Source organism: Aricia agestis, chromosome 21 (genome assembly GCF_905147365.1).
Source record: "Aricia agestis chromosome 21, ilAriAges1.1, whole genome shotgun sequence".
Classification (NCBI taxonomy): domain Eukaryota; kingdom Metazoa; phylum Arthropoda; class Insecta; order Lepidoptera; family Lycaenidae; genus Aricia; species Aricia agestis.
Window position 1 is genome coordinate 6,302,071 of NC_056426.1, and position 26,474 is coordinate 6,328,544.

Here is a 26,474-nt window from a genome sequence, read left to right on the forward strand (position 1 = left end):
CAAAGCGAACGGTGGTGCGGTTAGATTGCCCACTATACAGCTTCCCAAATTCAGTGGGTCCTACGATAATTGGTTGGAGTTTCGAGACACGTTCTCTAGTTTAATTCACTGCAACCCTGAAATAGATAATATCAACAAGTTCCATTACTTACGTGCCTCACTTGAGGGCTCCGCTGCTGTGGTCATTGAGTCGATTGAATTTTCATGTAATAATTATATATTGGCGTGGGATTTATTATGTGATAGATACAATAATAAACGATTATTGATTCAGAACCACGTCAATGCATTGTTTAATATTCCGACTTTAAATAAAGAGTCGTCGTGCAGCATTAAGAATTTAATTGATGTTTTAAACAAAAATTTAAGAGCTTTAGAATCGTTAGGCGAAGCCGTTATACATTGGGACACGCTTTTGATTCATATCGTAACGAGTAAGTTAGATCAGAAAACTTATAGAGAGTGGGAGGAGTTCAGAGGTAGGATAGATAGTGGGAATAAGATAAATTTTGATACGTTTTTAAGTTTCTTACGCAGCCGTGCAGATTTGGTTGAAACTCTAGAACTTTCACGTAATAAAAATTCATTGAATTATTCGAGTAAACCAAATTCTCAGCTTAGGTCTATGATTGGCGTGCAGCAACCGAAACCACTATCACCGACTCCGTGCCCGCCGTGTCCGATGTGTAGCGAGAGCCATAAATTATTTAATTGTCCTAAGTTTTTAAAATTAAATAGCAATGAGCGATTTAAAGCGATGCCAGCTTTCAAAGTTTGTTTCAACTGTATGGAAAAAGGACATTTTTCTAAACAATGCAAAAGGTCAGGGTGTAGTATATGTAATAAAAGGCACAATTACAGATTGCATATTGAAAACTTTAAAAGCCGCCAAGAGACAGGTAATATTACGATTCCAAAACCTATTGCCCGCGATGTCCCAGACACGGATGTCCCGGTTGTGACATTGACATCAAATATGAATTTAGATTGTAATATTAACACCGAACAAAGTGACGTTATTTTGTCGACCGCTTTAGTGAATATTTGTGATATAAATAATGAACTTCACACTGTCCGTGCTGTCTTAGATAGCGGCAGTACATGCAGCTTTATAACAGAGAAACTTTGTTCGACGTTAGGATTGCAAACTAAAATGGTCGAAAGGTCTCTTGTGGGTATTAATAATATAGAGTCCCAAATCAGTAAAGCATGTCATGTAAATATTTCATCTGTCAATGGTGATTACAGATCTAATTTAAATTGTTTTATTTTACCATTAATTTTTAATAAGATGCCTCGTCATCACATTCATTTACCAGACCTTAATAATATTCCTAAGGGAATTACTTTGGCTGATCCAGAATTCGTCTCGCCAAAGGACATTGACATTTTGATAGGCGCAGATCTGTTTTGGTGTATTGTTGGATCACAAAAGATCAGTTTAGGTAAAGGTAAACCTTTTATTATTGAAACTAAACTTGGATGGGTCGTTTCAGGCCAATATTATTATAATTATTCTATATTGCACTCTAATAATTATTTACAATGTAATGTAACGAATATGAATCCATTACGAGATAAATATAACAGGAGTCGTCATTTTACTCCCAGGAGGAATTGGAATGTGAGGAATTTCTAAGGATAATATTATTCGTCTTAGTGACGGTCGGTTTGTGTTCGCTTATTATTGAAAATGAATTCTTTTAGGGAGAGTCATTTAGTAGAGTTTTGCATTATTTATTTTCTTTAGAGCGTAGGTTACCGAAAGATAGAAAAATATTATATAAACTATTGGTTATTACCTGTTCTAACTATTATTATTAATGATGACGAATTTCGTTGTGCATTACATTTAATTATTATTAAATGACAAGAGGAATATTTTCAAAGTTCCAACTATTATTGAATGGGAAAATTACCAACTAAAAATGTTATGTTGAAATTTTTAGATTATTTTCTTTGATTTAAATGTTCATTATCATTAAAGCATTCTATGTTAATACAGTCCACTCATTATTTTCACTAGATTATTATTATTTTTTTATTGAAGAAAGTTTTATTATTATTATTATTTGATTATGAGCATTAAGGATTAATGCACGCTAGACCACTGGTGGGTGATCTAACCAGCAATTTGTGAACGCTCTTAACAGATTCATCGCACGGAGGGGTAAGCCTACATTGATATTAATTCCGTTTATGGTACTTCGTTTGTTGGTGCGTACAATGAATTATCGAATTTCATAATTTAAGATAATTCTGATATTAATAAGATCAGCGATCATTATTATTAAAATGATAATATAAAATTCATTTTATTTCTGCATACTCTTCACGATTTGGCGGCATTTGGGTAGCAGGTGTAAAATCAACAGAAAATCATTTTAAATGTGTATTAGGCAATTGTAATTTATCGTTTTAGAAGTTAATTAAGTACCACGTTAGCTTAAATTGATGCGATATATTATATAAAATTTGAGACCCCTCACACCCTTGTCGTCCGATCCGGCGGATTTGAGTCCACAGATATCCGGACATTTTATTGGTCTTGTGATGACTTACTTATAACCTGACAAGTACAAGTTATCAGATCAGAACATACGTCCTGTGTCGAGAAACCACTTCATTGAACAATTGAAACAGCATTTTTGAACACGAAGAAGCAAAGAATTTGTATCCGAGTGCAAATATACATATTAAATGGCGTTCTGAAATCGATGTTCTCACATATTATATGATGTACGATGGTGGTCGTCGATTTATAGAGGATTAGCGTACCTCCTCTGAATGGAAACTGGGACGTGTCGTCGCTGTCCATCCTGGCCGTGATGGTGTAGCGCGGGTTGCCGATCTTCGAACTTCTTCAAGAATTAATAAGAAGATCTTTTATAAGAATTCGTCCCCTCCCATTATGACCCTGAGTTAAATGTGTTTAGTTTTTTTTACTTACATTTAATTTAGGTTTATTCTCCTTAGTTTTGTTTGTGTTGTAATAGAATATTTGTATTTAAGTTCATTATTATTTTCTATGATGTATTTTGGTTGAAAGTGTCTTTCAACGCCCGGGGGCATGTTAAGAATTGTAAAAGAGGTTGCCGCACTGGCCAGTAAGAATTGTGTTTTTAAAAAACTATTATTTTTGACATTGGTATATTGTCAGATTTTTTCATTATTATTTCTGAGTCCAATGGCTTAACTTGTTTTTATTTTATTGCATTTTTATATTAATTATTTTCTAGTTCTAAATAAATATCCACAGTAAATTTTAGCCAGCATTTTAATTATTTCATTGGCCCATTTAAGACTTTTACACCCAGGAAAGGATATATGATACTTTTTATCCCTTAAATAGTATGTTCCCGCGCCATAAACAAATTTTGGCGCAATGGAATTGCGGACGTCAACTAAAACTACAATATATTGCAAAGATACGATGTGTGCGCCAACTGCTCCGATTCTCGCGTAATATTGCGAATTAATTATTGTTTAAGCAAAAAAATAAGCAGAACTTATTTGTGGTTGATGTATGTACTGGCACATAATAGTGTTTATGTCACAGATTTAGACAAACAGTCAGTTTTGACTTTGTTACAATTCAGTTGTCAAACTACAATTTCGGAGTTGCAAAAAAATGGCAAACGAGGCTGAGGAAACTGTGCGTAAATTGTCGATGCACAAAGGAGTTGTAGGTATTATTGTGGTAAACGGAGAAGGGATACCTATCAAGACCACCCTCGACAACCGCACATCCGTTCAATACGCCGGCCTGATGAGTGCTCTCGTGGAGAAGGGGAGGAGTGTAGTGAGAGATCTCGATCCCACAAACGATCTAACATTCCTGAGAATCCGGAGCAGGAAGCACGAAATAATGGTGGCACCCGACAAAGATTTCATATTGATCGTCGTTCAGACTCCGAGTGAATAAAGAAAACTGCAGTCTAGCTTAATTGTTTTATTTGGCTATATAAATCGGAAGATTCACCATCTTCCTCGTCTAGTGAAACCGCGTCCTCGTCCGAAACCACGGTTTCCAAAATCACCTCCATTCCCAAAACCTCTGGGCCCAAATCCTCTGCCGCCAAAACCTCGATTCCCGAATCCGCCTCTGCCGCCAAAGCCGTTGTCGTTTCCGAAACCGCCGGATTTGCCTCCGAATCCGCCACTATTGGCCCCAAACCCACCAAAGCCCTGGTTTTTGGGTCCATTGGTGCCCCAGCCTCGCATGTTCCCTCGTTTTGCGCCGTCTGGGCGGAAGGAGAAAGTGGGGGCGTCGCGTTGTATGTTGTAGTCGCCCGCGTCCATCACGCATAGCGCTTTGATACAATCAACGACCTGAAACAGAAGTTTTGGTTGGAGAAAAATCAAAAATCTTTATTGGGTTACACATACCCACATTACAAAAGAGTACATTATAGCAGTCCATACTGCTATAATATTATAATACTAGATGTTCCGCGCGGCTTCGCCCGCGTAATTTAGGAATTTCACGAAAACCGTACATTTTTCCAAAAAAAAAAAATAGCTAATATCCCTTCACGTATGTGTGCCAAATAACATAAAAATTACTCCAGTAGTTCTTAAGATAATAAGCAATTTCAAATTTTTTCCCCCGTTTTTTCCACATTTTCCTCTATTTCCTCGCTCCTATTAGTCTTAGCGTGATAAAATATATAGCCTTCCTCGATAAGTGGGCTATCTAACACTGAAAGAATTTTTCAAATTGGACCAGTAGTTCCTGAGATTAGCGCGTTCAAACAAACAAACAAATTCTTCCGCTTTATAATATTAAAGTATAGATAAGCAATATTATAGCAGTATGGACTGGTGCCTAACTAGGTCGTTGCCCTGTCGTGAGGGGTTCCCAGCCCCCAAACATAACCGTTCGAATATAATACCTGCTGCTAGCACTACTTCCCGACTAATAACCTGCAAACTTTTAAGAAGAGAGCATATTCCCTCTTAAAAGGCCGGCCGTGTAACGTAAATCTAGTGTTGTACGTGTCCATGGGAGACGGTTGTTTCCCGTCAGGTGACTTGTTGCCTCCTAATTTTATTTAAAAAATGTATACTATCAGAGATGTTGATTCCGAGGCAAATGGGGGACCTACGTAGTTCGGTCGCGTTACGTCAAACCCAGCCAACAGATTACACAGTATTGACATGATCCGACCAAACGACGTTGGTCTGTTAACTGCCTAGGAATCAGTTGATGGTACCTTTTGCTCAGTTGGCGTGAGTTGTAGGGCCGCGTCGGGCTCCGCTGCCGCCCGCTCCACTAGCTTCTCGACGGCGGGGCGAAGCGCCACCACTAGGGCGGCGGTCCGCGGCGACATGTCGAAGTTGAGCCAGTTGTCAACGCGGACTATGTTCTCCACCTGGAGGAATATAATTACATAAGCAAGCGCCCGAGCGTCATGAATTTGCCCATACAAAAGTTAAATTTTTACTTGTTACACCCTGTATAACAAAATGTGCGTCTTTTGGTTGGCACAGCAGAAACTGTCAACCCACCCATTCGACCTTCCTGCTAGCGAACAGCAGCAGATGCAGCGGCGCCACCATGGTGGTCTGCTTGCAGCTGATGGCGCGGGTCCGCACCTTCTCCCCAAACACGAACAGCGGCGACGCGAATCGCTGCTCCATGTTGCTGCAGTTGACCGACGTCTTGTGGATGAGGGCCGGCTTGCCCTCTGTCGTTAGGACCTGTTGAGGCATAAAGTTTATTACATCGCCTTGAACTTCCTCGACCTTCACGCGATACTATGCAAGAGACGAGAAAGTTTAAAGGTGATCGCATATTTGTCAGGTACGCGCCGAACGTACCGCATAGTACACTTGCGGCGCGTACGGTGCGGACGAATGTGTGAAAATTTCATACAACGAATTCTAAAATTCGGCGCATTCGGCGCGTTTGGCGCATGCATGCTCAAAATGTGCGATCACCTTTAAACTTTCTCGTCTATTGCATGTATCGCGTGAAGGTCATGGAGTAAATTAATAAAAAAGTTAAAATTATACAAGGTATAAAAAAACAAAGTGATTATACTTTAGGGTGTGTATGTGTCTCTTGAATAGAGTTCGCAACATTAGAAGAGCTGCAGGTGCGTTGCTGGCCTTTTAAGAGGGAATTCGCTCTCTTTTTTGGGGCAGGTCGTTTTGGTTCGGAAATACTGCTGGTGACAGCTCATTCCAGAGTTTTACAGTGCGAGTGAGAAATTTTAATATTACAATAGAAAGTATTTCATAATAAAATTTAACAAATCGCATTGTTGAAGTTTTATTTGGTATGATCTATTTTTCCTAAAACGATAAATTTTGTAGGTATTTTTAAAGAATTTTGCGCAATTTGTTTGCCAAAAAAATATATTGTGGGTAGAAAAAAATCGTTTGTGAAAAAAACCTCATTGGTGGGTACTGCTACTGGGTAATTTGCAAAACAAAAATATTTTGTGGGTAGTCAAACGTAAGAGCGTTTGACCCTCAAAGTTTTTTGTTGTACTAGGAACACAGATACAGACAAAAGTTGGTACTATACAAAAAAAAAATCCTAAGTGGGTAGTTTCTTAAAAAATACTTTGCGGGTAATCAGCTCCTACCATTAAAATAACATAAAAATTACTGGGAATGATCGTAAAAAATGACTAAAAGTACTAGGAACACAGAAACAGCCAAGAGGTTGTACTACAAAAAATCATATGAGTGGGTAGTTTGTTTAAAAAAATGTATGCAGGTAGTTAAACGTAGGAGTGTTTGACTACCCTCAAAGTATTTTGTTGTACTAGGAACACAGAAACAGACAAGAGATACTAGGTACAAAAAATTGCTGAAGTGCGTAGTTTTAAAAATACTTTGCGGGTAGTCAAACGCTATTACCATTAAAATAATAATTACACAGGAAAATTACAATAATAATTACACAGGAAAATTACTAAAAGTACTAGGAACACAGAAACAGTCAAGAGGTCGGTGCTACAAAAAAATTATAAGTGGGTAGTTTGTTAAAAAATATTATGCGGTTCAAACTTAGAAGCGTTTAACTACCCGCAAAATAATTTTTTGTTGTACAATGTACATACTAGGAACATCGAAACAGCCAATAGGCCCACCTATTGGCAACTGCAAAAAAAAAACTCATAAGCGGGTAGTTTCTTAAAAAAATATTTTCGTCATTCGACTACTTATACTATTACAAATATTTACATAGCAAAATAAGTATCTTTATAATGGTTTAGATTTTAGAAACTTGTTTTTGTAATTGATTGTTGCAAGATTTTCTGATAAAATAATGTTTTCTTTGAATATAGGAGTAGGTTTTGCAAATAAAACGTCACGTGAACTGAAATCGTGTAATTAAAATAAAATTATAATAAATATTTACATAAAAATACAACATTTATTTAATAACAAAAATATTTGTTGAGAAATAAATGTTATGCCAGAAACAAAAACTTTTTGTCATATGAATATACAAAATAATATATCCCGCGTTCCATTTAGCGTTAAAAACGATCAAAATGCCTCCTATTTTGAGCGTTTTGATCATTTTTAACGCTAAATGGAACGCGGGGATACTAGACGGCTTGTCGCACCGCTATTACCGCGCCGCCGCTGCCGCCGCTCTGCCGCTGATTTCGAGGCTGAGGCCTTATTGTCGAATATGGGGGACCCATTCACACCCTTAAGTATTATCACTTAGTTTTATTACAATCCTGAATAAATATTATACCATCGAAGAAATTGCTTCATAGTAGCTCGTCTGTCAAGCGCCCAAAATATCATACTTTTGAATAGTCAGAGTAAGACGCCCGTCTTACTCTGACTATTCAAAAGTATTTTCGAAAAGACACAAGTCTGCGCGTTCACCACTAAAAAGTCACCAATGGTCGTTTATCCTCGTTTCGAGGGCACATCTTTAACCATCTCCCCTAGCATTGAGATACTTGGCGTCAACATATCGAGCGAAGTCCAGTTCCGATATCATCTTGAGGGTAAGGCCAAATTAGCCTCGAAGAAGCTTGGCGTTCTTAACAGAGCGAGACAGTACTTCAGTCCGGACCAACGCCTACAACTCTATAAGGCGCAGGTTCGGCCTCATATGGAATATTGTTCTCATCTCTGGGCAGGGGCGCCAAAATACCAACTGCTCCTTCTGGATCGTATCCAACGAAGGGCTGCTCAAATTGTTGACTGCCATAGTGTTTCAAACAGCTTGGACCCCCTGGAATTACGCCGAGATGTTGCTTCACTCTGCATCCTCTATCGGTTGTATCACGGGGAGTGCTCTGAGGAATTGTTCGGAATCATACCACCTGCAACTTTTCGCTATCGTCCCACGCGAAAAACATACCATCCTCATCACCTTGATGAGTGGCAGTCTTCCACAGTGCGTTTTTCGCGTAACTTTCTGCCGCGCACTGTAAAACTCTGGAATGGACTGTCACCAGCAGTATTTCCGGACCGATACGACCTGCAAACCTTCAAGAAAAGAGCGTATACCCTCTTAAAAGGCCGGCAACGCACCTGCAGCTCTTCTGATGTTGCGAGTGTCCATGGGCGACGGTAGTTGCTTACCATCAGGTGACCCGTTTGCTCGTTTGCCCCCTTATTTAATAAATTAAAAAAAAATGGTTTGACAGTTTGTGACAGATGAAAGGATAGGCAGTTGACAGACTGACGTCAATTGGTCGGATTATGTCAATTCAATGTTAGCTGTGTTCTGTCGGATGGGTTTTACGTAGGTTACACGATCAGTTTTTCATCAATCTGATCTATCAGTCTGGTAAGGATTGACGGAAAACTGATCGTCCAAAAATGAAAGATGCTGGCGGGAAAGATTCCGAATTATTCCCGTCGAATACTTCGGAAGTATTCCGAAATATTCCGAAACTTTGGGAATATTTCAACTGTCAAAAAAACGAGGAAAATTGCGCTTGGAAGTTGTAAACTATTTATCTTTAGTTGTGTATCTAAGAATATACTTATATTTAACACAAGTCCTTTAGGTACTTAGCACGGGGCCAGACTGACGTGGTGTGAAGCGTCCATAGATATTATTATTAATATGTGATGCCGGTTACTAACATTATTAGCCAAGCGGCGAGAAACGGCTTTTTTGGCTTATTATCATTACTAGCGATAAATAGCGGCTGGTAACGGCTTGTTACTTTTCTTTGATAATACCTAATCATATGAGTTCGTTTATTTTTTATGGTTTTTATTCTGATTTACTTACAATAGGATATATTAGTATGGATAGTATGGATATAAGTAAGTAATAAGTAGGTAAGTATATATTAATCAATCCCATTGGCCATTACTAATTTATAATAAACTAGATGACGCCCGCAACTCCGTTGCGCCAAAATTCGTTTATCGCGCGGGAACCGTACATTTATCCGGGATAAAAACTATCCTATGTCCTTTCTCGGAACTCAAAGTATTTCCATGTCAATTTTCAGCAAAATCGGTTCAGCGGTTCGAGCGTAAAGAGGTAACAGACAGACAGGCAAACAGACGCACTTTCGCATTTATAATATTAAACCTAGAAGTAGGTATAGATAAACAATTTATATTTTACTTAAGTACGTAATGTGCCACTGAACAAATTATTCACTCAACCACCACAAACCACAAACAAACACGTATATTTCCATTGAATTATTCCGGCGAAATATTCGACGGTAACATTCGATTGCGGGGTACGAATCTTTCCGCGGGGTGAGGGAAAACTTCCCGCTCGCCCGTACGAGCGGGCGACGGCGGTGCGGAAGGGAGATGCTCCCCGGAGAAGTTTTCCCTCACCCCGCGGAAAGATTCGTACCCCGCAATCGAATGTTTCCGTCGAATATTTCGCCGTGGCAGTCGGCGCGTGCGAAGCGGTGATAGCGGCCGGCGGGCGACGCTCTATGCGCGGCGGCGATCGATGATTGATGCATAATACGATTTTTCAGCATAAATAAAAATTCATATTATTTTTTTTATTAAATTCATTTTGAATAATTCAAATTTAAAGAAACTTTCCCAGAAGTATTCCGGAATTATTTGGAATTTTTCAGAAGCTTTGCAACTATACTACCCACGGATTGATGGACTGATAATTTTTTTAATATGTACTTTTTATAGCCATCAGCATTCTGTCAGATTGATGAAAAACTGATCGTATAGGTAACCTAAGCAATTTGGTCGCGTTAAGTCTAAGACGGGACTTAACACAACCAAATTATTTAGGTCCGCCATCTGCATATGAACAACTTCTCTGATAGTACATGTACCATACCTTTCTCTTCCCCTGATGCAGGCACACGTTAGGGTACAGGCCCATGCACAACAGCGCTATCACCAGATCGAGGACTGGATCCTCCACATTGGGATTCCAACGCTGGGGCACACAGCACTCCTCCGGGAAACCGATCGAGGAGGTCAGGATGTCTGGAGTTGGAAAGTAAATTACGAAGTTAGAATGTTTCCGGATAACAAATATGCTCTGAGGTACAAGTTGGAAGCCGGCGACATGAAGCGGCAGCAGACGTGTCGTTGCGACACTACTGGTTTCTATGTATTTGCACGAAATACCCTGCGCAGCTAGCGACGCGAAGCTAGCGACACTTTCATAGAAATACATAGAAACAGTAGTGTCGCGACGACGCGACCCTCTTCATGTCGCCCGATATCGTAGTCAACCAAGTTTTGTTGATTACAGAACCCTAAAACGGAACCCTAACCAGCTGATTTTTTGTATATTGGTAGGTTAATAGTAATATAATTTAAAAGTAACATTGTCCTACAAATAGAACAAATAACAATCCATATTTTAGGACATCAAATCAAAGTATTAAATCCTTTCTATCTCTGTTAGCTATCACTTTCAAGATTTTTCGCAGATAAAAAAGTTGTTTGTCTTATGAAAATAAAGCTACTCACAAAAAATTTGCTTGTTAGTAATAAAAAAAAAGATCTAGGGCTCCCCACTATTATTTTAGTGTCTAAAAAGGAACCAAATTCAGGTACGCTTTACGAATACGAATTCACGACGTCGCGTCGTAGAAACTCACGTAGAAATTCAAAGATGACGCATCGTGAGTTTCTACGACGCGACGTAGTGCCGTATATCGTGGCACGTCACGATGTCGCGTCGTAGTTTTTTACGATGTTCGTCGCGGATTCCCACGACACGACATCGCATCGTGAAACGCAGTGACGGATTAGCCGGAATAATCAATTAGACGGATTAATCAAATTAAGCAAGACGTGATGCCTAGGGCATCACGTCTGAGGGGGCACCCCAAGAGTAAAGGTTCAAAGACCGATTCTAGTTGAGATACGGATAGGGGGGCCCACAGGCATGGATTGCTTAGGGCATCAAGTAGTCTTAATCCGTCACTGGTGACACGACGTCGTATCGTGTTTTTGTGTCCCGGCCTTTACTCAGCATTGTGAAACATGTTGAAAGTGACAGTCGCGCCCAACTCGCGTATATTCGCCGAATCGAAGTCGAGGTACTCCGTTCTGTCTACTCTGTAGATACGCTTTCGCATTATAAATGCGAGTATTAGTAGAGGACTTACTGATAAGCTGGTACTTGGCCTCGCCGGTGACTCTGAGCGTGGTGTGCTGCACCCCTTTCCACTCGCACCACTGCTGCTCTGCCTCCTCACCCTTCGCTCTTTCTCGCTCCCACATCTGTAAATAGATATAGTTTTCTTGCTCACACATTTGTAAATGTCTGTAAAATAACATAATCGCCTTCAGCACTTTCTGTTACACATTAAGTTTGATGAACGAACTTAACGACCCAGGGGCTGTAGCCTTGAACTTGAACCGCCCTTAGACAAAGTATCTTTCGTTAAAAACGATGACGAAATTTGTTATCAAAATGTATGGGATTTGACATTAGTCTTCGAAAGCGAAATGTCATTTAGCGATGACTTATGTCAAACCGCATACATTTTGATAACAAATTTCGTCATCGTTTTTAACGAAAGATACTTTGTCTAAGGGCGGTTCAAGTTGTTGTAATAGAATACCGCCCACACCGGTTTCGGTGATGGTGGCCGGTTTCATTGAAACCATTGAGTTACGCAGGAGTAATTGTATAGAGCCCAAGTGTGTGCGCAGTACATAAGAGCACTCTATATTCCTTTACTCTCATAACCCAGTGGTATGGTTGACCGACACGACTGGCAATAGATCAGACGCAGGACCGACTTTTTACATGCCCATCCGACGCATAGTTCATCTTACTGTCAGAAAATCAGGTGATCAGCTGCATTGTCCTTAAAAAACTTTGAAATAACATATTTTTAACGCGAGAATCGAACACACGACCTCCTGGTCAAAACTTTTTTTTTTTTTTTTTTTTATTTAACAGTTTATTGCACACAAAAACATTTAACAAATTATACAGATGAAGAAAAACGACACAAAAGGTACTGCTTATCTCTAAAGAAATTTCTTCCAGCAGCCCTAAGAAGAGAAATTTGAACACAAACAACAGATAGGGCGTGCAAAAACAGAAACGAATAATATAAATTATAACTATGTAAGTAATACTAAATTATTATTATACATATTATGTTCAACAAAAAAACAAAATAACTAATACTATACTTACTAATAATAATAACAAACTATAATATTAGAATACATACTATACTATAAACTATAAATATTTACTAAAATAAATACATACTATATGTATATTTAATAATTATAGCTGGATTCGGTATTGAGGTAGTGCTCCTTTAAGCGTCTTTTAAAGACAGTGATTGTAGGACTATCACGGATGGCGTGGGGGAGGGAATTCCACAATCTGACTGCATGAACAGTAAAGGAGTAAGAAAAGAAGTTGGAGCGATGGGAGGGGAGGGAAAGGTTTGTTCTAACATTAGGTCTACAAGGGACGTCTAAGGATCGTGAAAAATTAAAACGCTCTACGAGGTAAGAGGGGGACAAAGGGTTATAAAGGATATTATAAAGGAGGGAGAGAATATGGATATTTCGCCGAAGGCGAATCGGAAGCCACCTTAGCTGTGACCGAAAAGCAGAGACATGGTCATACTTTTTAAGACCAAAGACAAAACGAATGCAAAGATTTTGCAAACGTTCTAACTTTGTCAGCAATTCTTCGGTTACATCTAGGTAGCAGGAGTCAGCATAATCGAGGATAGGGAAAATGAGTGACTGGACTAGGGAAATTTTAGTTTTGAAAGGCAAAAAGTTCTGAAGACGCTTAAGCATGTGTATCGAGTGGAATATTTTTCTACTTACCTCATTGACTTGAGGTAAGTAGAAACTTCAAAAGCTTCGTCCTACAAGTCGTGACAACCACACCAAAAATGTCTGAATTCTGAGAATTCTTACCTGAAAAGCGTTAAGCATAGCAACATGGTCGCTCGCCCTACTCCCGCCTAGTGCCCGCTGGTGTCCGGACAATCTTCTGTGTCCTTCTAGAAGGAATATCTCGGGGAATGTGGTGGAGTTGGCCGCCATCGTTGTCAGCGCGTCGCCGACGCACAGAACGAAACCCAGCACCATCATCTTACCGAGTCGAGGCTCTGAAGTTGAAGAGATAAGAGACATGAGAGTTTGGAAGTAAAAAAAATGCGATCAGATTAAAAAATTAAGAGAAAAGATTAGAGAGAAACGCTTTTTAACACTTAAAAAGCGTTTCTCTCTAATCTTTTCTAAGCTCACAACAGCATTTGTACAAAATGTTTTAGCGCGTTGCTATAAGCAGAACTGCCGCCGGCGCTATTGTAAAACGCCGAATAACAAAGAAGTCAAATTAAAAAGTGTAAACGTCTAAAAATATATTAACATTAAAACTTCTTAAATTCCATTCAACATCATCCTGAAAATACTAAGTGATATGCTGGATAGCCTTCTCCTGAAGCCATGGGTCCATGCTCACGTGCATGTATCCGGTGCACCAGAGGATGGCAAATATTTAAATTAATAATTATTATTTCCTTCTAGTTTAATAATTTTTCTATGGGTTATTACCTGAAATAAACGTATTTTATTTATTTATAAATTGCGTTTTAAAAAGTTGAAACGTCATTCATTTCATTTTTTACTGCGCATGTGCAGCGTTTTGCGCATGCGCAATGGTAAAAATTAGTGTCAGTGTCATGTGCTAAAATCTGACAGTAACTGATCTCAATTGTATTGTTGCGCATGCGCGGATGCTGCTGCTGCTGAAAAACGAAACAAATACGACTACAATGAAGTTTATGAACTCATCAAAAAGGAGAAAGGCCGTAGCCAAAGTCCCTTTCGTTAAAAACGATGACGAAATTCGTTATCAAAATGTATAGGATTTCTTCTTTTAAAAATGACATTAGCCTTCGCAAGCGAAATGTCATTTAGCGATGACTTATGTCAAACCGCATACATTTTGATAACGAATTTGGTCATCTTTTTTTAACGAAAGATACGTTGTCTAAGGGGGCTAGTCTGTACATACCTATCGGCAATTTAGCCAGTATAGTTCCCAGCGGTGTCAGCGCGTCAGTGCTGTCCAGGCAGCCGAGCTCTCGCAGCATGGCTTCGGCCTCGATCACGGCGTCCAATGGTGGGGGCTCCGGAGCCTTGGACAGGAAGTGACCGATGTTGCCCAGACGGAGGAGTTTTATACTGGAATATGGAAGTTGTATACAATATAAAATATATCATTAATATACGACTGCAATCTAAAAAGGAAGCGCATTGTTATGTTTTCACCTCAATCAAAACCAAGAAAATTTAAGGGTAAATGAGTGTTATATGAGTAAATTCTTCCTCTTTGTCTCTTCGCTTTTTTCCTATGGTTATCCCAGGTTTGGAGTCCGAAATATACTCTGAGTCCAATTTTACGACGTTAGGATTGTTAAGACTTTATTACATAATTACTATAAATAAATTACCTACCTTTTATTTAGAATTAAAAAATACTTTTTGCGTTAGTGAATCAAAAACTAAGATCTTTATAGAGCACCAAAAGTAATCTCACCTAAGAGCGAGTTCATGTAGCGGCGTCCTGAACATTTCGGCTGTTTGATGTTCGTCGAGTCGCTCGTAGCGTGCGCGCGCGCACAGCGTAAAGCACACGCCCGCACGCACACGACCCGCGCGACCTTTGCGCTGGAGAGAGATGGAGTATACATAGAGTAAGTTACAGCGTGAAGCACACGCCCGCACGGACACGACCCGCGCGACCTTTGCACTGGAGAGAGATGGAGTATACATAGAGTAAGTTACAGGGCACAGCGTGAAGCACACGCCCGCACGGACACGACCCGCGCGACCTTTGCGCTGGAAAGAGATAGCAGCGTTCGAGAGGGATGGAGTATAGATAATGATGCTGCCTTCACATTAAGTTGCGCGGCTACCGCAGTAGTGCGGCTTAATGCGAAGACAGTCTGAAAGTTACATTACTTGAACCATTCGTTTGTAGCGTAATATTATAGTTAATATCGTCCGAAAACGAAACAAGTATAGCAGATGATATGTGAGACCTCGTTAACAGAGATGGATAAACGGTAATCTTTCTCTCTTACACTCACCCACACACAGACGCACGCACGCAATCACACACACTATCTCTCTCTCTTTCACCTGCTCCCGGTTAGTCCTGCTGGCCCACACGGTAGTGTACGGCTTTCAATTGTTATGATGGTTTTTTAGCTCCAGGTTAGTCCTGCAAGCCCAGAATGTAGCGTGTAAGTGTTACGACGTCTTTATTAAATATAGATGGATACTGACGGGTGTCTCCTATTTCTCTCTCACTATTCATTGTCTCTCATACACACACATACACTCTCTCTCTCTCACCTGCTCCAGGTTAGTCCTGCTGGCCCACACGGTGGCGTACGATGTCATGTTATTGTGCGACGTGAACAACTTCATCTTGGCCTTGCACGAGTCTATCACGTAGACCACGTCGTTGATTGTGATGGAAGTCTCCGCTATGTTCGTTGACAGGATCACCTAGAAAGTAGATACTGTTACATTAACCGCTAAACCGAGTTTGATGCGGTGCGGCTTTTGTCAGATAAAAAGCCAACTCATATGTCAATCGGTTTAAACATAACATTGCATCCCGTATGTACTATCAGAGAAGTTGATTCCTATGCAAATCGGGGACCTAAGTAGTTTGGTTGCGTTACGTCAAACCCAGCTGACAGATCACAATTAACATTGAATTGACATATTCGACCAAATAATGTTGGTCTGTCAATTGCATAGGAATCAACTTCCTCGATGGTACTATTGCTTTTTCTTAGATTTCTTGTCAGTATATTAAGCTTATTGCCGCTTTTAAATTACAGGAAAAAAACCTCATTACATTAAAAAATATAATCCATGGCGGTATCATTAGTTATATTTTGACACTTCACTTATTAGAATTGGTCCAGTAGTTTAGCCGATACAATGCCATACCTACATAGACGGTCAAAATAATAACCCCTCCACTTAGCTTAGCCGTAATCGGGAAATCATACCTTGGTGATCCCCGGTGGGGGTGTAACGAACACCTTCTTCTGATCATCTCTCGGAATCTGGCTATGTAGCGGCAGGATCACGTATCTGGACGTGTCACCAAACACCGGGTTCCTCATCAGGTGCTTCATCAGCGCGAATATGAGGTTCCATCCGGGCAGGAACACGAGGACAGCACCCTCGTTGCCCAGGTTGTTGATATACATGAGGATAGCCTCGATGAGCTCGAAGCTTAGCTGAAATTAGAACATACATTAGCTGAAATTTTATAATAATATAACTATAGTTAAAATGAAATAAGGTGTCCTCAGCGTTCATTGACCTTTTTAGTCAATTTAATTAGTCAAAGACTCGCAGTCCCCCTGACGATTTTGTATCGACGTTCAATTACCGTCAGGCAGCCTGCCGACTGTCGTTCGTGTCTATACTCATGTCGAAGAACCGTCATACTTCATACACCATAAGCAAAAACCTTCAAATACACATGTTATTCGTAATCTAACGCCTGGGTTTGACAAACCGGTCTCGTTTTGTCAAACCCACGTACGTACGTAGTTACCCCATCTGCCTATGAATCAACTTCCCCGATAGTACAAAGATGGCCAACTTTACGTAGTTCCCCCATCTGCCTATGAATCAACTTTCCTGATAGTACAAAGGTGGCCAACTTTACGTAGTTCCCCCATCTGCCTATGAATCGCCCCGATAGTACAAAGATGGCCATCATGGCCAACTTACATCTTTCTCGGACAGTTTAGCCATGGCAGTGGCGGTCTGCGGCGCGTAGTTGCCGGACAACTTGCAGTTCTTATTCAAGTCCTCGTCCTCTTCGGCGTCGCCAGCCCCACCTGTCAAGTCAAATACGTTTTATAATCTTAAAAAAACTAAATGAGAGGTGTCAAGGGATACCCGGATGGAACGAAGTTCCTTTCGATTAATTATTATTTGTGAAGGAATTGTAAAAAAAACTATTTAGACGTCCGGTGGATGTCGCTGTTTATTCTCAAAAACGCCATCTAGTTGACAACCAGGAATACTATCAACGCCCTCTGCCCCTATTTCGTACTTAAAAAAAGTGTCTTTACAACTTTCTCCATCTAGTCTCCTTTCGCAACGAGCGATAAGTAACTTCGTTTTAAAAATTTGGTAGTAAAAATGTGACAATGTAGTAATAAAAATGTGACAGCACCACTAAGGAATGGCTGAACCACTTTTGATGTTTAGCAAAGTATAGAATAGAGTATAGACCAAGGAAAGACATGAGTTGATTTTATCGCATGAAAAGGTGCAAAATATTGCACGGGAAATATTTAAATCTTTATTTTGACATGTAACTTTTGTGACATTTGAACTTTTTAAAATAATGTTTAAAAAGATGATACGTGGCCAATCCCCGATTAAAATTTATATAAGTTCTTTACATACCTTCGTCATCATCATCATCGTCATCTTTCGCCTTCTTGCCCGAGGACTTCCTTTTCCGCGTGTCGGTGGGCGGAACGAACTTGGTCAGCTCTATACAGTCCTCGAGGAAGTATTGTTGAACTGGGAATGTGCGTCCCGGTACCTGTGAGAGTATTATCATAATATTTTATTACGTTTTCAGACCTTTTAATAGTGAACTTTTTAATCGGGACTTGGTAATGCTACTGCGAGTACATACTTTTTCTCGACGTTTCGGCCGTGTTGCAACGGCCGTGGTCACGAGGGGACTGATCGTGACCACGGCCGTTGCAACACGGCCGAAACGTCGAGAAAAAGTATGTACTCGTAGTAGCATTACTACTTAAATAATAGTCGCGTTAAGTCCCGATTAAAAAGTTTAATTATAATGCAACGCGAAAGTTTAAAATGTTATCTTTTAATAGTGAATAAATAATTTTTATGACAGCAATTATTACTGCCTACTTGATAATCTGCTATTTCTGAGAAAAATAACGAGTAGCAGGGGTAAGTGTGCGCCTATCGTGACTGTCGTGTGACATATTATGACTATATATGACACTCAGATGCCTCCGTGGTCTTGTGGTATAGAGCGTGGCTCTTGACTCGGAGGTCGTGGGTTCGATTCCCGCGTTGGAAACATGTTATTTCCAAGTTTGGTTAGGACAATGCAGGCTGATCACTGACAAGTAAGATGAACCATGCGTCGGATGGCCATGTAAAAATTCGGTCCTGCGCCTGATCTCTCGCCGGTCGTGTCGGTCTTCCGTCTCACTGGGTTATGAGAGTAAAGGAATAGAAAGTGCTCTTGTGTACTGCGCACACACTTAGGCACTATAAAATTACTCCTGCGTAGCTGGCCTGGTTTCAATGAAACCGGCCACCGTCACCGAAACCGGTGTGGGAGCTATTGTTATTATTACATGACACTCACCTCGATGACGGGGCAGTCGCCGAAGTAGGTGGAGAAGAGCGTGGTGTCGACGGTGGCGGACATGAGTATGATGCGGAGGTCGGGGTAAGTGTGCGCCATGTCGCGCAGCAGGATCAGCGCGAAGTCCGTGTCCGCGTCGCGCTCGTGAACCTAAAAAATATACTTGTGTGTTACTTAAAATGACACTTAGTTGGCCCTTATCCCAATTATTTGGTATGTACTTGTGTCATCGAAGAGAGAAATATATTTTATTTAGTACGATCCGTACGGCACTTAAGTGTGGCGTATCGCATGAGTAAACGATATTTAGCTATGTCCACACTGTGCACTTTCATCTTCAATTTTCGTCATCAACTTTCATATTGGCGCATTCAATAATTGAATGCGTCAAGGAACGCAACGCCAATATTGTCATTCTTAAGTTTTGGATACGGTCAGAGGGCATGCGTCGCGGGCATGCCTCACGTTCGCTGTTGACTGCGCTATAACGCATGCCCTTGACGAACAGAAAAAGGTAGTGTGGACAAAGCTTTTGCCACTGAACTGTGCTGTCAAACTGCACCTTGAGAGTAAAGGTATACCCTGACTTAAGTGCTACACGCTCCTGATATCAAATTGAGTGCATCAGGCAATATTATTAGTAGCATAAGATTTATTTATTAACATTTTCTTAGTAACGTAATACTCACCTCATCTACAAGCACATGGCTGACACCTCGCAGTCCATTCTCTAGTTTTCTGAGTAGTACGCCCACCGTGCAAAACATTATGGAACCGTACGGCCGCGGGAGGATGGACTCGAAACGGACTGAGTATCTGCAAACATACAAATTATTGTACTGTGGATTTCCGTATTAATAAGTCGATTATCAGAATCTTCAGCTGCTGTTATGACACAAAAGGCAAGTATGCAAGTAGGCAAGTATGTATGCAGTAGCATAAAACGTTTGCCTGCAACTTTGGCATTAAAGACAAATATTTACGTGATACTTCATAGTATTATTATTTAATACTCCTTTGCGTTTGACTTTGACGTAAGTGCACATGCACAAACACGCACGAACGCACGCAAATCGCACGCACGCACGCAAAACGCATGCACGCACGCAAAACGCACGTACGCACGCAAGACGCACGCACGCACGCGATGATGTGCGAATTTAACATAATAATGTACGGATTTGCATATAATATGTATGTGCTACTACACTAGGCTCCCTTTTACCCCATACTAATAAACATTTTCAAAGCATAATATCACGTTAGAAAATATTATGTTACAAGATTGATCTTTTGAGTTTTGGCTTACATACATACATACAAAGACTTCGTAAATAATAATTAGAAAGGCGACCACACTGACCCGACGCTGTCGCCGAGCTCCTGGCACCGCTCCGCTGCGACGCGCTCGGCGACGCTGACGGCGGATATGCGGCGCGGCTGCGTCACACACACGTTACACCACGCCCCATTCCCACTGGCTATGTAGTCGTCCACTATGAATTGGCACACCTGGAGAGGTGAAATTGAGAGAAAGAGAGGTTATGATGAAGTCCTTTCTACGAAGAAATAGACACCATGAAACTTCCTTACTTTGAGATGGTCTGGCAGTGGGAAGAAACTGACAAAAATGTCTGACAGTGGAAGACGAGATTCCTACAGTTATCCCTAAGAAAATCTTATATATAAAATTCTCGTGTCACAATGTTAGGCCGCGTACTCCTCCGAAACGGCTTTACTGATTTTTACCTATATGCATATTCAGTGGGTCTGAGAATCGGCTACTGGGTACTTTTTATATTGATAAGTGCATTTGTTGAATAAATAATAGTAAATTATTACAACTCGAGACTGACGACGACCATTGTTTGTGCGACGGGATAGCGATGGACGTTGCCATGGTGACATACTTATTTAGTCACTTCAATAAAATAATACAGGCGAAATACTTTATATGGCAAAGAGACGTTCGCCAGGACAGCTAGTAAGATAGAAAATTGAGCTTAACTGTTTATCGAAGGTCAAGTAGACCTTCAATAGATACCTCAGTAACCGTTGCCGAAACTCCATAGTCGCCGGTCGTTCTTACCTCTATGGGTTATATACAGGTAAACATTCAGCTTTAGATGACGAAAGTCTGGCTATCGCTGGCTCTTGGGTTACAACTTAAGTATAAACCAACATTTAGTTTAGGTCATAGAATTATAACCTTGAAATGAAAGAGAAAGTAGTATATGCTATTACTGTAAGACAAAAAAGGACGACAATATTTTCTCGATACACATTTTGCATGCAAAAACATTGCTACAGTTTTGATGGCGTATGCCATATCTAAGGCCGGTATAAATAGTCAGTACTTAAGATGCGACCCGGTCTCAAGACGCGGTTCAGCTCTGTGATTGGTTCAAATTTTGACAGCCAACCGATTACAGAGCCTGAACCGTGTCTTGAGACCGAGATGCATCTTGAGTACTGACTATTTATACGGGCCTAAGTATTGATATCGTTGGTTTAGGTTACCTGTGTGGTTTTCCCGCAGCCCGTGTTACCGCGGATAATGACGACAGAGTTCTCGTTTATCGCTTCCATGATCGTGTTGCGCATCGCATATACAGGTAGCTGCTCGCGTTCACGGAGACTCTCCTGTGACAAAAGTTTGATTATGTTAGTAATGTCTTTTAACTATAACAGCCTGCCTTGCATACGCCAACGAGATATCTCACTCTCGAGATAATTAAAAACTACTCGTCTCATAATGTCAAAATCTCGACATTATGATAACATTTTAAACTTTCACGTTGCATTGTTTTATTTAAATTTCCTAAAATTTTTAATCTCGACAAAACTCTATAAAAATATGTTATTTTGATGATAGATCTACGCGAGAAATAATGTTTGTCATGCTAGAGTTAATAGAGATGAAGAGGCAAACCATCAAACATCGAGAAAACATGTAGAGTGAAATATCTTGATGGCGTATGCTAGGCAGGCTGGAGAATTGAATTTTATCTTTAATTCAAATTTTTTCGCTTTCATCGCGGGTTTTGAGCGCGGCGACGAATCAAGAAATTCCGTGCCAAAAAAACCTAACACCCTTAAGATGCGACCCGGTCTCAAAGCGCGGTTCGGCTCTGTGATTGGTCCAAATTTTGACAGCTTACCAATCACAGAGCCCGAACCGTGTCTTGAGTACTGACTATTTACACCAGCCTATTTTTACGTTTTGGTAAAGTAAGTGTTAATGTTTTGTTTTTAATAGCAATCAAAAGCAAAATTTCAGCTGTTTTGCTAGTGCAGTTCTTGAGATATAACCTAGAGATAGACAGACGACAAACAATGAAGTCTTAGCAGTAAGGTACCATTTTTGTCCTTTAGGTACGGAACCCTAAAAACAGAGAGATAATCAACCTTCGCCTTTACAAAATTAGTATGTACTAGATGACGCCCGCAACTCCGTTCCGCCAAAAATCGTTTATCGCGCGAGAACCGTACATTTTCCCGGGATAAAAAGTACCCAATGTCCTTTACCGGGGCTCAAAGTATATCCATACCAAATTTCAGCGAAATTGGTTCAGCGGTTTGGGCGTGAAGTGGTAACAGACAGACATACACACTTTCGTATTTATAATATTAGTCTACACTACTATTATAAAGAGGAAAGATTTGATTGTTTGTTTGTCTTGAATAGGCTCCGAAACTACTGGACCGATTTGAAAGATTCTTTTACCATTGGAATCCTACATTAATTCTGCTGAACATAGGCTAAATTTTATTTTGGAAAAAAATAGGGTTCCGTAAGATATTTGGGATTTTCGGACGCAAAGTGTAAAAAATCAACCAGAAATGTTACTTTTTTCGCGTACGCTGCCTAAACTATAAAAGATAGAACCATTAAAATGTTCTAAGTAATTGTAGATCTTTTAAATATCTACAAAAAGTCCGCGACACACTATACCTATCTATGTTGAGTGAGGCACAATAACCATTTTTTTATTAAAAAATCTTGTAATGTTTTTAGACTACATTTAATTCTTATCAAAATAAATTATATCATTACTAAGTACAGTTAATGTAGATAATATTTGGTCTTTGAATGATTAAAATTGGACCGTTGGTTTTAATGTTATGGCGAAATGAAAATATTACGATTTCTGCTGCACGTTGCGAATTGGGCGTCGTCAAGGCGCGCCGCGCGGGTGTGCTCGCCCGGAGAGTCCACGTTAATATTAATTATTATTACCTCGATCATGGGAATCGCAGACACAATAGATTTATAATATAATAGTTATGCGACAGCCGGGTGCCGCTTCATTGATGGGATAATATTATAGTGCTTCATTAATTCATTACGTTTTGAATGACTATTATTTTTGATTGCTATTATAATTAATTTCTATAACTATAAATCTCCAATAGCGCCAGCCGGCTGCCAGCATAACAATTATTGAAGATCTATTGTGTCTGCGATACCCACGATGCCGATGGAAGTATAATTAATGCATATTTTTAAATCTACACTATTCCTGCTGAACATAGGCTATAGCCTATAATTATTTAATGAGAGAAAAAAGGGAACCGTATTAACATTAATATTAATTGTGTAAAAAACTACCAAAATATTCCATATATTGTAAGCTTTATAAATTATAGACTCAAAGTGATGTACTAGAGTCTTATAAGTTACTAGCAACCCGCCCCGGCTGGTTGCTAGTAACTTATAAGACTCTAGTGCCCGTGGCCCGCATTGGTCTCTCTTATAATTTCTTCGAAAATATTCATTTAAGTATTTAAATCATAATATGCTGTAAAGGGCCATAATCAATAATAATGTAAGTATTTAATTAAATAAGGACTATTGCCGTATTGGTTTATACGTGGGAGAGCCATGCTTCGTCACGAATGGGCCGGCTCGACCGGAGAAATACCACGTTCTCACAGAAAACCGGCGTGAAACAGCGCTTGCGCTGTATTTCGCCGAGTGAGTGAGTTTACCGGAGGCCCAATCCCCTACCCTAATCCCTTCTCTACCCTCCCCTATTCCCTTCCCTTCCCATCCCTACCCTACCCTATTAACCTATTCCCTCTTAAAAGGCCGGCAACGCACCTGCAGCTCTTCTGATACTGCGAGTGTCCATGGGCGACAGAAGTTACTTTCCATCAGGTGACCCGTTTGCTCGTTTGCCCCCTTATTTCATAAAAAAATCGCTTTGAAAATTTGCCATTATTTGAAGTTAAAAGTAAATGTCAAAAAAAATGTTATTGTGGGATATCCTTAAACGTATATATACCATCGCAGAGTTTTCTGTAGACCTTTTCAATGTGTACAATACTTGGTTCATTATTTACATGAAGAATAGACCACGTGAAAGGACACAGGTTTCTTTTTTGCGGAAAAATGTACGGTTTCCGTGACATTCCTAAATTACGCGGGCGAAGCCGCGTGGACGGCGGAACATCTATTAATTATGATACGGGATACCCTTCCCGCGAGCGCATCCCCATCCCCGCATTGGTAGCGCCCACTTCGAAACGGGCGTAAATCGCAATATTTTAATTTCGCCATAACTTCTAAACCAAACGACAAATTTTAATCATTCAAAGACCAAATATAGTCTACATAAACTGTAATTAGTGATGAAATAATTTATTTTGATAAGGATTATTAGCATGAGTAAAATAAATCCGTTTAAATGTTGTCAAAAAAAAATCAAGATTTTTAAATAAAAAAATGGTTGTTGTGCCTCACTTGACATAGATAGGTATAGTGTGTCGCGGACATTTTTGTAGATATTTATAAGGTCTACATTTACTTAGAACATTGTATAGTTCTATCTTTTATAGTTTAGGCAGCGTACGCGAAAAAAGTAACATTTTTGGTTGATTTTTTACACCTTGCGTCCGAAAATCCCAAATATCTTACGGAACCCTATTTTTTTCCAAAATAAAATTTAGCCTATGTTCAGCAGAATTAATGTCGGATTCCAATGGTAAAAGAATCTTTCAAATCGGTCCAGTAGTTTCGGAGCCTATTCAAGACAAACAAACAATCAAATCTTTCCTCTTTATAATAGTAGTGTAGATAGAGGACATTAATATCAACGTAAAAGTCCGCGATATCGTATGTCTGACTATTACAATTATTATTATCCTACTTTTTAATCTAAAAAAATATCCACAGCCGAACATATAACCTCCTCCTTTTTGGAAGTCGGTTAAAATATGCAATAGTAACGTTGCGCCGGTACAAACCAGGCCAAATTACTTACCAGCTATAGCTTAGTTAGTATTTACCAGATTTTATAATAATAATTGAATTATATTTTAATCAAGTGTAACAATAATTATCCCAGCCATTACATTTACCACGTTTACTTAATTAATAATGGTAAGGATAAAATAATCAAACATAACACTTAAAATATTAAAAAAATACAATAAAAATGTGTATAATAATTATAATATAGTAGTTACAGGCTAAATAGTGTAAACCATTTTTATGTTCTACTTAACATAAAGATTGACTAAGAAATAAAGATTGAAAAAAAAATTTTTACAAATCAATGTCCACCCGTGCGAAGCCGGGGCGGGCCGCTAGTATGTGTATATATTTAATATTCACCTTATACAGCGTGCTGTTCTGACACAATTCGCGTTGTCCGCGCTCGAGGTCCGAGCTAATGCTCTCTAGTGTGGCCGATGCTAGCGGACCCTCGTCTGAAAACAAACACATTTACTATTGTATTGTAAACAAGGTGCCTACACCACAGTATAGCAATATGACATATCCCTACAGTAGTGAAACGAATGTACTTGCGCAGAGCAACGGAGGGGTACCCGCGGGGAAGCGGGGGGCGCGGGCCCGCGTACACAAACTCGCGGCGTTTGTATACCTCTCCCCACAGGGGTGACGTTGGCGCGTTGTCTACGAATTTTGTGTTGTAAAACGATAACTTATCTTATAAACAATGGGATATTATAATAAATGTTCAGTGTACGGATGTAAATCTGATTCAAAAAACAAAAAGGATTTAAATTTTCATAAATATCGGCTCACAGTTTACACTAATATTGTGTTGGCCTTGGCGGCATTTATTTGCATCTCTGTTTTATTGTTTACGTTGTAAGAAATGTAATAAATTAAAAATCTGTCAAATACCCTGTTACATACTAATAATTAGTACCTTCCTAGCTAGATACACACACCATGTGTAACATTTTGTCCTTTGGACCGCCCTTACCGCGCACGTAATAAGAGATTTAACCAGGGATGTTAGACGGCCACTTGGAAATCCTTGTATCGAGCTGGCTGAAAACTCGTATCGGAGACAGAAAACTGGTACGCCTGTGCTCCGCTCCGGCGCTGCGAACACTAATGACAAACTGTGTCGGAAGTCGCATCCCAGTGGAAAAAAATAATATTTTAATTTCGTATACTGTCAATAGAGGGCAGTAATCATCGAACGCACAGAAGAAATATCATTTTGAACTGCATTATCTTTTTGATATTATACTGCATGATTCAGGTATAAAATGTAAAATATATTGAAAAAAATAGATAAATGTTTCATAACGACGATTTTTATAAGAAACGAGGGTTCGTTTGCTTAACCAAACAATG

At 39.7% G+C, this 26,474-nt stretch overlaps 2 protein-coding genes across 2 annotated transcripts in view; one reads left to right on the forward strand and one right to left on the reverse strand.

Moving 5' to 3' along the window:
• Positions 1–3,318: 3,318 nt before the first annotated feature.
• Positions 3,319–3,941, forward strand: LOC121737850 (dynein light chain roadblock-type 2). Its single transcript, XM_042129584.1, has one exon. The coding sequence runs from the start codon at positions 3,632–3,634 to the stop codon at positions 3,923–3,925; it is 294 nt and encodes a 97-aa protein (XP_041985518.1). The 5' UTR covers positions 3,319–3,631; the 3' UTR covers positions 3,926–3,941.
• LOC121737847 (dosage compensation regulator) overlaps positions 3,938–26,474 on the reverse strand; it is a 31,407-nt gene continuing 8,870 nt past the window's right edge. Inside the window, exons 7-23 of the mRNA XM_042129580.1 lie at positions 25,476–25,570; positions 21,377–21,499; positions 20,220–20,368; positions 19,546–19,672; positions 18,857–19,006; positions 17,905–18,046; positions 17,218–17,327; positions 16,482–16,715; positions 15,811–15,966; positions 14,990–15,120; positions 14,465–14,634; positions 13,360–13,553; positions 11,565–11,679; positions 10,277–10,428; positions 5,512–5,703; positions 5,217–5,375; positions 3,938–4,332 (exon numbers count right to left, since the gene is read on the reverse strand). Of these exons, the coding sequence (XP_041985514.1) occupies positions 3,979–4,332; positions 5,217–5,375; positions 5,512–5,703; positions 10,277–10,428; positions 11,565–11,679; positions 13,360–13,553; positions 14,465–14,634; positions 14,990–15,120; positions 15,811–15,966; positions 16,482–16,715; positions 17,218–17,327; positions 17,905–18,046; positions 18,857–19,006; positions 19,546–19,672; positions 20,220–20,368; positions 21,377–21,499; positions 25,476–25,570 (2,753 nt within the window). The 3' untranslated portion in view covers positions 3,938–3,978. The remainder of the gene's footprint in view (positions 4,333–5,216; positions 5,376–5,511; positions 5,704–10,276; positions 10,429–11,564; positions 11,680–13,359; positions 13,554–14,464; positions 14,635–14,989; positions 15,121–15,810; positions 15,967–16,481; positions 16,716–17,217; positions 17,328–17,904; positions 18,047–18,856; positions 19,007–19,545; positions 19,673–20,219; positions 20,369–21,376; positions 21,500–25,475; positions 25,571–26,474) is intronic.